At 37.1% G+C, this 13,651-nt stretch overlaps 1 protein-coding gene across 2 annotated transcripts in view; it reads right to left on the bottom strand.

Moving 5' to 3' along the window:
- Positions 1-13,651, bottom strand: part of IPO8 (importin 8) — a 90,743-nt gene that overhangs the window by 67,345 nt on the left and 9,747 nt on the right. For both annotated transcript variants that reach the window (XM_029954356.1, XM_029954357.1), the window contains exons 3-7: positions 9,610-9,766; positions 6,375-6,533; positions 5,203-5,359; positions 1,892-1,981; positions 76-170 (exon numbers count right to left, since the gene is read on the bottom strand). In XM_029954356.1, coding sequence (XP_029810216.1) covers positions 76-170; positions 1,892-1,981; positions 5,203-5,359; positions 6,375-6,533; positions 9,610-9,766 — 658 coding nt within the window. The remainder of the gene's footprint in view (positions 1-75; positions 171-1,891; positions 1,982-5,202; positions 5,360-6,374; positions 6,534-9,609; positions 9,767-13,651) is intronic.

Raw genomic sequence — 13,651 nt, 5'->3', positions numbered from 1 at the left:
GGGATCTATCCAGTTTTATTACATTCAGTACTGAGGTACTGACCATAAGATCGCAAATCTAATAAACAGAATTACCGTTCAAAGAGACGTGCTACAATATGCAGTGCCCATTTCTTACACTTCCACCAGACTAGTTCTGGTCTATCATCCTCATCAATCTGCAGAGTCTCCTAAGAGGACAAAAACACCCAGATTAAACTGCTGCACAATAAAAAGGTTTATGAAAATAACAAAAGCACAAGAAATCTTATTATAGATTAAGTAATATTAAAGTGAGTTTCGGTTGCCATACACATGCAAATTCTTACTTATAAACTGATAGGTAGGAATTAAATAAGCAAATTTCAACTAACTAATTCTTGTTCACATTTACCTCTTGTCTTCAACAAAATACACAACACCATGCCCCTTGAGGAAACTCTGGGATGACAGAAAGGTTTTATATCTTGATCTGGGTAATAGCGAGACAGGTGTATACTTGTCAAAATTCACTGATATGTTACCTAAGTTTTGTGTATTTTGTATATAAATTAAATCTCAATATAATTTGTCCTGAGACATGGATAAAACAAATAATACTGCATATTTGAAGACAAGCTTACATTTAAAATTATGTAATTTAATTTAGTTCTTCTGACTAGTTATTAGGTTAATTTGATTAGTGAAATACAGCATCACTGTTATTACAGATAAAAATGACACCCCATCAACGTTAAAAAAAATTTTTTTTTTTAAATGGCAGGGATGCCTAGGTGGCTGAGTCAGTTAAGCAGCTGACTTCAGGTCAGGTCATGATCTCATGGTTTGTGTGTTTGAGCCCCACATCGGGCTCTGTGTTGACAGCTCAGAGTCTGGAGCTGCTTCAGATTCTGTATCTCCCTCTGTCTGCCCCTTCCTTCCCTGCTCATGGTCTCTGTCTCTCAAACATAAATAAATGATAAAAAAGAAATTTTAAAAAATGAGACACTGTCTTTCATCTATCAAACTGGCAACCTTAGAATTTAACATGACAGACATTCCCTACTTAATAAAGTATAAGCCAGGACAATGTTTCTAGAGAGCATTTTGCAAGATCTGTCAAAATCTTAAATGCTTCTAGGAGTTTATCCAAATAATCATGTGCATAAAAATTTTATGTGCGTAAAAATTTTATGTGCATAAAAATTTAACTACATACATCCTTATAATTAAAACACTAACACCCTAAAGCCACCCAAATTCCAGCAAATGAAGCATTCAACAAAAATGACAGTATTAAAAACACTCATAATCATAAAAAATATCTAGAAGAGATTTTAAATGAAAAATGAATTTCAAAACAGTATCTGCATATGCCATTTTTAAAATAAAATGTGGCTATATATAGATCCAGAGGGGGGAGAAAAGGCCAGAAAAATACCAAGTTTTAAAAATGTTTTCTCTCTCTCTCTCAAAATAATGAAATAAACTTAAAAAGGGGGGAGCTCCTGAGGGATGCAGTCGGTTAAGCATCTGACTCTTGATCTCAGCTAAGGTCATGATCTCACAGTTCATGAGTTCAAGCCCCACATCCGGCTCTGTGCTAATGGCACAGAGCCTGTTTGAGAGTCTGTCTTTCCTTCTCTCTGCCTCTCCCCACTTGTGCTCGCTCACTCTCTCTTTCCCTCAAAATAAATAAATAAACTTGATTAAAAAATTAAAAAATTAAAAATGGTTTTTATCATCTTCAGGATTAAATATAGTTATTTTATTAATTTTGCTTATCTGAACTTTATAAAAATAAGTATTACTATTTTTATTAGAATAGTAATTGCTTCTACAAATAGAAGGCTAAGATAATAAACTGGTCCTCCACAAATATCTCAAATTCAAGTTTTCCCACTTTTTCTTAAGAACAGAAGCCCTTCCTTACGGGAGGAACTGTCCTGTCAATAATAGTTCGAAAGATCTCCATCCACGCTGTCATGGTTTGGTTATTCACCAGTTGAAGAGGCAATATATACTGAAAACAAAAGAACAACATCATCAAACAATAATTCCTCCCCTCCAAAGAGCCAGCAATTTCATCTATATTGGAAGGCTGAAATATATCAAATGGCTAACATTTGACCACGAAAACAGTAATTTCATATGGTCCCACCCAAATTTAACTTAAAATAGATCTATAAGCATATATACATAAACAAAAATTTTGAAAGTCTAGAAGTATACATGCCATGAGTTGCTTGTCTGGGCTACTTTTTTAAATGAAAAAAAAAACTTTACTATAGTAAGATCTCATTTACTCAGCATGAGATTCTAGATAAGTGATTTTTACCATTTGCCCCTTTGTGTACCAAACTTTTCTTTTAACCACTTTTTTCCCCCAGCTTTATGGAGATATAATTGACATATAACACTGTGTGAGCTTAAGACACACAATGTGATGATCTGATGCGCATATATATATGTGTATATATAGTGAAATGATTACCAAAATAAGGTTAAAACCTCTATCACCTCACACAATTACCTTTTTTGTGGTGAGAACTCATGTTAACCACTTAAACGAAAATCTCTACCTCATGACCCAGGTTTTCCAGTGACTTCCCCTACACTGCAGCATAACACCATAGCTACTCTGTAACCACACTGTGGGGTACAAGGAGGTAAGGCCTCTGCGTCCAAGACCTCTACATGCAAAGGACAGGATGACAGGTGAGAGGCACAGTCTGTGTCCTCACAAAGCTTACACTCTAGTCAGGGAAAACACACACATACACAAGGAATTACAATACGGTACGATATACAACCCAGAATAAAGCAGTACACTACTGGTAAAGGCACACACAGGCGGGTTGCCTCACAGGCTGGGGGTATCAGGGACATCTTTCTAGAAGTGACATACAGCTGAGATCTGGAGAAAGAGCACAAACTGGCCAGGGCATAAAGGACTAGAGTGTTCCAGGCAGAAATACAGCACTTCAGAGGCTGAGAAGGAGAGGAGTGACGTACTCGCGAACCTGAAAGAATTTCGGGATGGCTGGAGGGAAAAGTACAAAGGTAAGAATGGTAAAGGTGAGGTGGAGCCACGAAGCGTTTTACAGGCCATGTTAGAAGTTCCCAGCTTAAGTGCACTGGGGAACCGTTCGGGCCAGAGACAGGGAGCAGAGGAGGAGCGGGCTCCGCGCTAGCGGGAGAGGGACGAGGGGGCCACTTCTGGACAGACTGAACTCTGAAGTGCGTATGGAATGGCCACATGCCCTGTACACAATAAAAGTTTAATGAATACTGGCTAGAAAAAGTCAACTTAGTTGTATCTTACTCCCTAAAACAAATTTTTCTGCCTCTTCCCAAACTATCAGACACGGACTTTCTCCTTACATTATCACTGTATTGTACCTCTTCAAGCTGCCTAAATTTTTGCTTCCAGGATTCCCAGAGGGAGCATTTTACTTTAGTAGCTTATAAGAGATTACCAAAATGATTAAAAATGTTGAGGTTTTGCATTCTTTTTTTTTTTAGGTTTATAGCAGCATATGTTGAGAGAAAATGTTTTAGACTTTGCCCTCTTAGCAAATCAAACAGAGGTGGAGGCTTTAGGAAAATAGTTTCATCAGCCTCTTACTTCCTGATTCCTACTATGCTTCTCCAGATGGGAAAGAGAAGTCTAGCCTCTGTATAAAGCATCTCACTGAATAAAAAATATTCACCTCAGAGTAGAGTGCTTCTCCCAAGGAAAATTTCTGAACTGAACTTCTGAAATTTTTCCCAGGAAAAATTCTGAAATTTCATGTTTTAATAAAAGGTCAAAGGTACCATATATCTTCCTTCCCTATTAGTGTAAAAAAAGGGCAGGGGGGAGGGAATATAGTTTCCAAGTATCCTACTTTCTTCTCTCTTTTCAGATACATTTCCTCCTCCTTTCCATCTCCCTCCAAAAAGCCAAGCTGGAAAAAAAAAACCTACCTCAGATCATCCTCTATTAAAAGTTTAAAGATGCATCTAAAAATATAAATCGGTATTAAAGTGAAATATTCTGAAACACTACAGAAGTACTTAGTTGACATATGAAGCCAAGAACAAAACCAAGGGTCCTAGCTCTCTAGCTCGACAGCACTACCCTCTTGCCTTGACTGATCTAACTGAAAAGGCACCTCAGGGGCCGCTGGGAGGCTCAGTCAGTCAAGCATCGGACTCTTGATTTTGGCTCAGGTCAGGCCCTCACAGTCGGGAGATCAAGCCTTGCATCAGGCCCCACACTCAGCGTAGAGCCTGCTTAGGGTTCTCTCTCCCTCATGCTCTGCCCCTCTCCCACCCCACACTGGCTCTCTCAAAAATCAGTAAACTTAAAAAAAAAAAAAAAAAAGAAGGCATGCTGACAGTGGTTCAACTCATTCGTCATCAAACACTTTACAGCCTGACAACAATTATTCTTCCTCCACACAGATCTAAATAATTTATCTAAATCTTTCAAGGATTAAATTTTAAATATTTTTATATTTAAAACATTTCATCTCTGTCCTCTTCCAATTACATTTTAGATTCTCATATTAATATTCTTTGTAGCTTTCAGATAAGAAAAAGGAAGTATTTCAAGTGAAGGAAAATGAGGCACTCAATCTTCTTTGTTAGCTTTAAATTGGGTCAAATTGCAAAGAAACTATCACCAGTATGATTTCCCAGTAAAAGAGGGACCCTCTTCTTTTCCTTCCTTTCTCCCCTAATCCTAATTTATCAATAGGCAGAATGCTGAAAGATTAAGCAGGTAATTTAGGGCAGTTAATTACCCTGGTTGTTCCTTACCCAACACTTAAGACGCTGGAGTGAAAGGCGTAGTCAGTGAATCTCAGCTCTGACACTAAGATAACCTGGGATTATTAAGTTAATTTTTGTGATCTTGTTCTCTCATGAGGATTTCTTTTTCTTTTAAAGAAATACATGTGAGGGGCACCAGTGTTCCTCAGTCAGGTAAGTGTCCAACTCTTGATTTCAGCTCAGGTCATGATCCAAGCCCTTTGTCAGGCTCCACACTGACAGTGCAGAGCCTGCTTGGGATTCTCTCTCCTTTCTCTGTTCCCCTCATCCTACCCTCAATAAATTAAACATTTAAAACAAACAAACAAACAAACACATATGAGAATATACAACAATTTTTAACAATAACCGACACTTATTAAGCACTTTCCATATGTCGGGCAGAAATACAAGATCCCACATTTTTCTTCTAGAGTAGAAACTTACCTGAACAAGTGCATAAAAGATTTTCAGAATCTGTTTCTGTAGTAAAACAGAATAATGTGAGGAATCAGGAAGGAGTTGCATGATTTGTTGCTGAATACGAGGCAGAAATATTTGCATCGCTGCTATCAGAGGCTCTCTTTCCTCTGCTTTCTTATATCTACATGAGCAAAGACAAAACGAGAAAAAAATCATTTCTTCCCCTACAAAGCAGCTATAAATAATGAATAAAAAATATTTTTAAAACTAGATAAAGCTAATGAAACAAACCATTCTAAACATGGGCTTACACTTTGTTTGGATTGTCAGAATAAACTTGGAAGAAACTCTGAAAGAGCACATCCCTGTTTTAAGAAGGAAAACCTAAAATCTTTCTAGATAGATTTAAGTTGATTTAAAAGCATTCTAGACTATTTTGCAAATTTCCTAAATGAATTTTTCTACTACTTAAATTTTCATCATACCACAACTCTTCCTATAAAATAAATACAAGTTGATATGCCTTTTTAAATGGATGTTCCTATTATAATGTGGGGATAAAACATTTCTTCTTATAATACACTAAATTGAGAAGTTAAAATAGTTTGCAAACTTAGGTGCTCTCACATCATTTCAATTGCTCCCAATTTAAAATATCTTCTAAAAACTCTACAGAGTCTGAACTAATTCTTAATAACAGGATTCTGCCTAAGAAGGAAGCAATCCTATTAGAAGCCATAAAGCAGTGCTATTAAATGTGACACTAGTCTCCTATCTCCCAAGCGACTTTTATGGAAAAGAAGGTCACTGGCAAAGAAACTTTGACATTTTCTATCTTGCATCCAAAAAGTTAAATGTGTGGTTTACTTAACAATGTGCTCATTTGTGACACAAATGTTACAGTACCTCTATATGAGAGTTTCCAAGGAAAGCTGTTAATAAATGGGCCTCTGAAAAGGACAAATAAATTCAAGAAACACTGCATATCTTATCACTGCCTTAGAGATTAGCAATGTACATCAGCAGATTAAAGGCTCTTTGACTAACTGTAGTAAATAAACACATTTGTGCTTCACCCAACATTTCCCAAACGAACCTGATTCAGCAGAACACCCAGATAGCAGACTTCTCTCTGCAAGTTAATTCCTTCTAAGTAACACAAGGCTGGTATCTTTAGCCAACAGAAATCAACTTACTCGTACGTCTTCACCAGTTGATACAGACATAATAAACTGCCAAGCCAGCTTCCACTGCTCTGTGATTGCAAGTAATAGTCTATCTTGTCGACTACCGCTGGCCAGTGACCAGGGAAATCATGTTTAATGATGGCACGGAGACACATTGTTAACTGGACTCTATAAGGTGGGGGAAAAAGTCCAAAATCTAAGTAGTTATAAATATCAGGTTTCAAACACCTCTAATATTTTACATAAAAACAGTCTAACTCCTATTTACCTAGATTATATAGTTACATATCTGGGGCTGGGGGGTAAAAACAACAGTCCTATAAAGAAAAATCTCCTCGGTATCTGCACTTACTGGGGGGGGAAAAAAACCCAGAATAGGTAACTTTCTAAAATGAATGAAAACTTTCAAATAGGATCATCCTAAATATAGTTTTGGGGAAAAAAAGAATTTAAAAATAAAAATTCATTTAAATTTTTTGTCAAAAAAAAAAAAAAAAAGGACAATACATCCACCTCAGCTCTACAACATTTTCCAGCTTTGGGTTAGCATATCCTAAGGGGAAAACAAAACAAAGTACTGTATCATTTCAACTGGAAAAAGCCTAAAAATAGTCAAAGTAGGTAAAACAGAGGCCATGATAACAGCGGGAAGCACCTCTGGGAGCCAAAACCTTGAACCATCCATTATCAGTTAGTAGCCAACACAGTATGCTGCTCCTGTCAAAGCTTCCTGAGATGATAATTTCTGTACTTTAAGAATATTAGCTCGAAATTCTTGAAGATGAAAAGCTAAGAGTTATTTGCAAAGAAATAAAGAAAAAAGCAATAAGAAAGACATAAAACAGAATTCACTTTAATTTTTTAAAATGTTTTATTTATTTATTTTTGAGAGCGAGACAGAGTGTGAGTGAAGGAGAAGCAGAGAGAGAGGGAGACACAGAATCTGAGTGAGACACAGGATCCAGGCTCTGAGCTGTCAGCACAGAGCCTGATGCAAGGGCTTGAACCCACAAACCACGAGATCATGACCTGAGCCAAAGTTGGATGCTCAACCCACTGAGCCACCAACGTGCCCCAAGAGAATTCTCTTTAACAACACCACAAAGTTAAGTGATAAAAGATATGACCTTGTAACATTTAAGTCAGTAATCATTTCACCAATGGGATCCCCACTGTATTGAGATTGAAACAAAAATAAGGGAAAGAATTTTTCTTCTACAATCAATATTTCCTTATGTGGTCTTTTGCAAATGGTAAGAAAGTGAACTTGGCTAAATTAGGATTCCACAGTGCCAAAAAAAAAAAAAAAAAGTGTCTGTTCAGTTGAACAGCCCATCACTTGGATTCTCTGAAATGAAACACACAAAATAATGCCTTTACTTGATGTACAAAATCCATTTGAAAGATTTCCTTTGCAATACCCTTAAACTTTGAAAATAGTTCAAGAATCATTACAATTAAGCCTTCAGGACATAAAAGAAGCAACTGCCTCATAATAAAGATAAAAGTCTCCTCTTGCGCCACCAGCCGTTGTTCCTCAACAATAAATAGATCATACGTGTGCACAATAAAACTTTTCATTTTTCTAAATTTAATCTTCAAATGACCACCCTCGCCCTCTGCAACCCTTTCTTATTCCACCCAAGCCAAGGATGGCAATGAGCAGCCATCCTCTGCTACACTGCTGCGCGGAAGCATCACACAATTCAGAGAGAATGGAAATGTGAAGATCTGACAAGACGCAGACACAGGATGGTAGCGTAGGGGAGCCCCTGCCAGGCTGGCGTCTGGGCACCCACTGAGAACAATGATGATTTTCTTTAATCAGTATACCTACTTTCCCCTCTTAACTAACAGAATTACTGCACAGAGAGGAGTTCATTGTTTATTCTCCTCCCTCTTATTCCCCTCGCACGGTTTTCCCTTCTACTGCTTCCGACATAATGTACGTGAGACACTCAGGGATAAAGTTGTATCTCACCTCTTAATGTTAAACAGTTTCATTCCCCTACTTCCGGTTCACCTAGTTCCCTCCTCCCTTTTCACCAGAAACCTAATTTACCAGCTCACATTGAAAAACACCTGTTTTTTTCCTTTTTTAAAATTGCAAAATGTTTATGACTCGAGAGCTCTGCTGTGCAATAAGGGAAGCTGCTTAGCTATATGTGAACACTTTAACCAAAATTAGATGAAAAATTCTATTCCTCAGTTATAGTAGCCACACTTCAAGTACTCAAGTATATTGGATAGGGTGGATATAGATTCATATTATCACAGAAAGGTCTATTGGACAGTGCTGCTCTATAGCATCTAATTTGAATTTTTATTCTCTTTAATATTTGTTTATTCTTTTGAGAGAGACAAGGAGAGAGAGACAGGACCAGGAAGGGGCAGAAAGAGAAGGAAAGAATCCCAAGCAGGCTCCACACCATCAGCCCAGAGCCCAATGCAGGGCTCAATCCCACAAATTGCAAGGTCATGACCTGAGGTGAGAGATCAAGAGTAGGACACTCAACCCACTAAGCCACCCAGATGTCCCTCTAACCTGAATTTAAAAACCAGGGGCAAATGGGTGGCTCAATGAGTTGAGTGTCTGACTCTTGATTTTAGCTCAGGTCATGATTTCATGGTTCGTGAGTTCAGGTACATGCTGTCAGCATGGAGCCTGCTTGGGATTCTCCCTCTCTGCCCCTCCCCTGCTCATGCACTCACTCTCTCTCTCTCAAAATAAACAAACATTTTTTTAAATAAAATAAATTTTAAAAAATAATAAAAAAGAGAGCCAATCTTCTTATACCTGCCCTATCCTATCTTCTCCAAAGGAAAAGATACTTAATTCATTAAAAATGAACAAAAAGATAGGTAAAGTATAAAGAAAAGTGGTAGGTTAAAATTCCCAGAAGTCAATTTCCCTGTATGGGGGGACAGGGGGAGCAAATAGCAAAACATAAAGAGAGCATAACTTAGAACATAGATTATTTAAATAGTAGAGATTTATATAATTTTAGGTAAGTATGATTTTTGCCTTAACTCTTTTTGTGGCTAATTATGGCAACTAACCCTTTTCCAAAATATTCTGAGGCAAAGAATTACAAATGCAGAGACAAATAAGTAAAACAGTATTTTTTGAGCACCTTCATTACTTTACCTCTTTAGAAATATGAACTTGAGGTTTATGATTAAATCCAACCTTTCCCATCCAAATATTTGGTGCTTGCTACTGATCACACACAGTATAATGTACCTCACTAAATCTGGAGACCGAATTATTCCTTCCACAATGTTATCACGTATTTGCTGGCGATCATTTTCATGAATGTTGAATGGAAATACTGCTTCCCCTGGTGGAGGTTCTCGGTCAGGCCAGTACTGTGTCACCATGTTCTTCAAGTAAATAGCAGCTAAGATAGAGGAAAACAAGGCTAATGTAGTAGTATTGAAAAGATGGCTTTAATTCAGTGCAACAGAGCATGAAGGGCTAAGCCCTTCCTGCTAAACATGATAATCAGAAAAACGGAAAATCTTACAATTATAAGCAGCCAAGTGGGGAAGGGAAAATGTATAAGAATTTAAACTTTCTCTTTAGCTAGTAAAGCAAATTTAAGCAGAAAACATTTTATTAAATCAAGCTTTAGAGTTTATATGACGGAAAAATGATCGAGGAATCAAGTATGTATTCTTAGATTAAATACAAGGTAGTCTGAATGAAACTATATGTACTTTAATATCATAAAATATCATAAAAAAGCATACTGTTAATAATGCCTAACGCTGAGTTTACAACAGGCAAAATTCTACTGTCCTTCATGCAGACTGCTTTTTCTGTCTATTTTCTTTCACTGGCTACCATCCTGGATGCACTACCATATTTCAAATATTGCTAATTTTTATCTAACCCTTCTGAAATAATTACCACTTGTAAATACAATAATAGGGAAAAGGACATCAACCTTCAAATATTTTTATAAAATCTCAGGAAATTTCTTAGCTATTTATTTCTATCAAAATACATAATTAATCATTTTGTTCCTATTCTTTCCAACCATCTTGACTAGTTAGCAACAAGCTGACATACTACAACAAGGTTTTTGGTAGGGAATGTGAAGCTCTCTATCCCTGCTGAACACTGGGTGTAAATACTCACTTATCATATACTTAATATACACATAACATATAATAAAAAGACGTGACCTACAAAGCAGTATAACTTCCTTCCCTTCAATTTCTCCTCTCCCTTCTTGCCCCACCATACCCTCCCCACAACCTGGTTTTAACATAAAACTAAATTGGTTCACAGAAGCATTATAACACAAAGAATAAACCAACATGTTCTACCTTGGCTATAACACAACTGAAATTCAATGAAGCTATGAACCTGACATACTTAAAGCCCCCCTTTCATTAGTTTCGATTTAACAAAGGTCTGAAAAAAGACAATTCCACTTAGGATTTCTATTTTTTGGGATAAAAACAAAAATTATTTGAGAAAGAGAAACAGAAAGGGGGGGCGCCTTGAGTTTTTGTCTTAACTTGTTTTTATTCAGTTACACAAGCTCTGGACTAAGCATCATCTTTTATCCCAGTCATTTATGATGTTATTAGCAATAAAAAATTTATAGGCTGTTGAAAAACTGAGTAAGTGATTTAAGAACATGGTCCAACTTGTCAGTAGTTCAGAATGATTTCATCAGACTAATCTTTGCAAAAAGAAAATCAGCTATATATTTTTAAACATTTATTTATTTATTTTGAGAGAGAGAGAGAGAAAGCGAGCCAAGTGAGCGCAGCAGAGGGCTTGAGAGAGAGAGAGAGAGAGAGAGAGAGAGAGAGAGACAGAGACAGAGACAGAGACAGAGACAGACAGAGACAGACATCCCCAGCAGGCTCTTCATTGTCAGCACAGAGCAGTTCATGGGATTCAAACCCATGAACCATGAGATCACGACCTGAGCAAAAATCAAGAGTTGGAGACTTAACCAACTTAGCCACCCAGGCACCACAAAAATCAGCTATATTATTCACAAGACCAAATTTTAATCTTTACAGAACTAGTCTTGAAAATAAATAGCACTGGGGCGCCTGTGTGGCTCAGTCAGTTGAGCTCAGGTCAGGATCTCAGAGCTTGTGAGTTCAAGCCCCGCATCAGGCTCTGTGCTGACAGCTCAGGGCCTGGAGCCTGCTTCAGATTCTGTGTCGCCCTCTCCCTCTGCCCCTCCCCTGCTCGCGCTCTATGTCTCTCTTTCTCTCTCTCTCTCAAAACTAAACAATAAAAATATTTAAAAAAAATAAATAGCACCTCTCAGATAGCAAAAATACAGACATGGTAAAATAGTGGGCTTATCTATGATTTAGTCATTAAATGCTATTAATTTTACCCCCCAAAAAAATTTTTTTATTGTAGGGCTCCATACAAGATGGCCTACAAAAATGGCATATCAATTTGTATATGCTAAAATAAATCTTGGAGCGCTTGGGTGACTCAGTGGGTTGAGTGTCTGACTCTTGATTTCAGCTCAGGTCATGACCGCAGGCTCATGTGATCGAGCCCCTCCTCAGGGCTCCCTGCTAAGCATGGACCTGCTCAAGCATTTCTCTCTTTCTCTGCCCCTCCCCACTCTCTCTCTCTCTCAAATAAAAAATTTTAAAACTCATAAAATAAATCTTCAATTAATTAAAACAAAATTGAACTTAATGTAATAATTTAAAGAGAATATTCATTTATCTTATGGATAATCATGGATTGCTAAGAATGGTGAAAAATACCATTCTTACTAAATGGGAATACTAAAGATAATTCAAACTATCAATAACCTAAAAACCTCCCTTTAATTATTTAAAGTTATCGAACCATTTGCCAGAGCTAAGAAACAAAACATAAATACCATCTCAATCCAGTCATAAAGAAATTAATAAACGTTGTTTTTCTGCAAAATCCCCTTACCATTCCAAACATATTGAGTTTGAAATTAACTTTCTAAAGCATACACACAGTTCCCTTCTCAAGCCTAATCAATCACCACTTCGGCCCTACACTCTGGACCCAGACCCACAACTACACAGGTCAGTCAGGCCTACGATGTCGAAGGGAAAGGATGCCATTATAAAATCATGGAGGCAAAATCCTGTGCTTTTTGGGCTTATGTTCCTAAGCTCTTCTAGTCTGCACTATGATTTAGTAGCGCAGGCACCCTCCCCCACCCCCCACCCAGTTGAATCTGTTAACAGCTAGGAAATCAAGTAAAGTGTGTAAATTATACCCAAAACAAGACTAAATAGATTCTAAGAGCCATGGAACTTCATACAGATAAGACACATGAAGTTTAATGAAAGAGCTTCTTGTAGTGCTCCTGGACAGATCAGAGGCATATTTCTGGTTTTTTCACAGTTCTGTATTCTAGAACACGAAGGTTAACCTTAAAGAATAACCTGTGAATCACTTAGCTAGAAGCTGAATTTTTATGTCCTCTCCCTATGTCAGGAGAACAAAAAGCAAGCGACCGACAGAAAACAGAACCCATGCTATTCTTCACGTTCAAGTCCCCCCACCAGCCACTAACGATGCTGCTCCGGGTCTAATGTAACACCCACTCTTCAACTACCACTTATTTTTTTTAATCTTTTTTTTAAAGATTTTATTTTTAAGTAATCTTCACACCAAACATGGGGCTTGAATTCACAACCCCAAGTTGAAGGGTCACACATTTTAAATCCAAACTACTTTCCTGCTTACAGCAACTCCAAAATGTACTAAAGAAAGGACATTCCTGAACCTAAGTTTACAGATATTAGAGGGTCTCCTCACAGGCAAGGAGTAAAAAACTGAACGCAAAGTCACTTGAGAAATTCTTAATCATAAGAATTTAAATTTAAAATGGGCTCCTTTCTCTGCATATTACATAATATTAATGCTATTATGTATCTCAGTACTGCAAAAGGAAACAAGAGAACATCCATATTTATTTTACTTTGCTTACCAATATCAAAATACTACATTTTTTCCTATTTCTTCACAGTAAGGTAATGATGGACATTCACTAATGAGCTTGACTGATGCTAGCAAGAATATTTTAGTATTGCCCATAAACCAAAAAATCAAGAACTGAATATTCTGCAAAACTATGTCTTTCCACTTAATACCAGCATAATTTTTCAGAGTTCTATGCAGGCTAGTTTTTTTAAAAGCAAAGTTCACATCATTCTTTTTATTTTATACATTTTTTATGGTTTTTATTTTTTTTTTTTCTTTGAGAGACAGAGACCGTTACTGTAAGCAGGGGAGGGGCAGA

Source organism: Suricata suricatta, chromosome 10, assembly GCF_006229205.1.
Source record: "Suricata suricatta isolate VVHF042 chromosome 10, meerkat_22Aug2017_6uvM2_HiC, whole genome shotgun sequence".
NCBI lineage: Eukaryota > Metazoa > Chordata > Mammalia > Carnivora > Herpestidae > Suricata > Suricata suricatta.
This window is presented reverse-complemented; position numbering and strand designations above follow the sequence as displayed.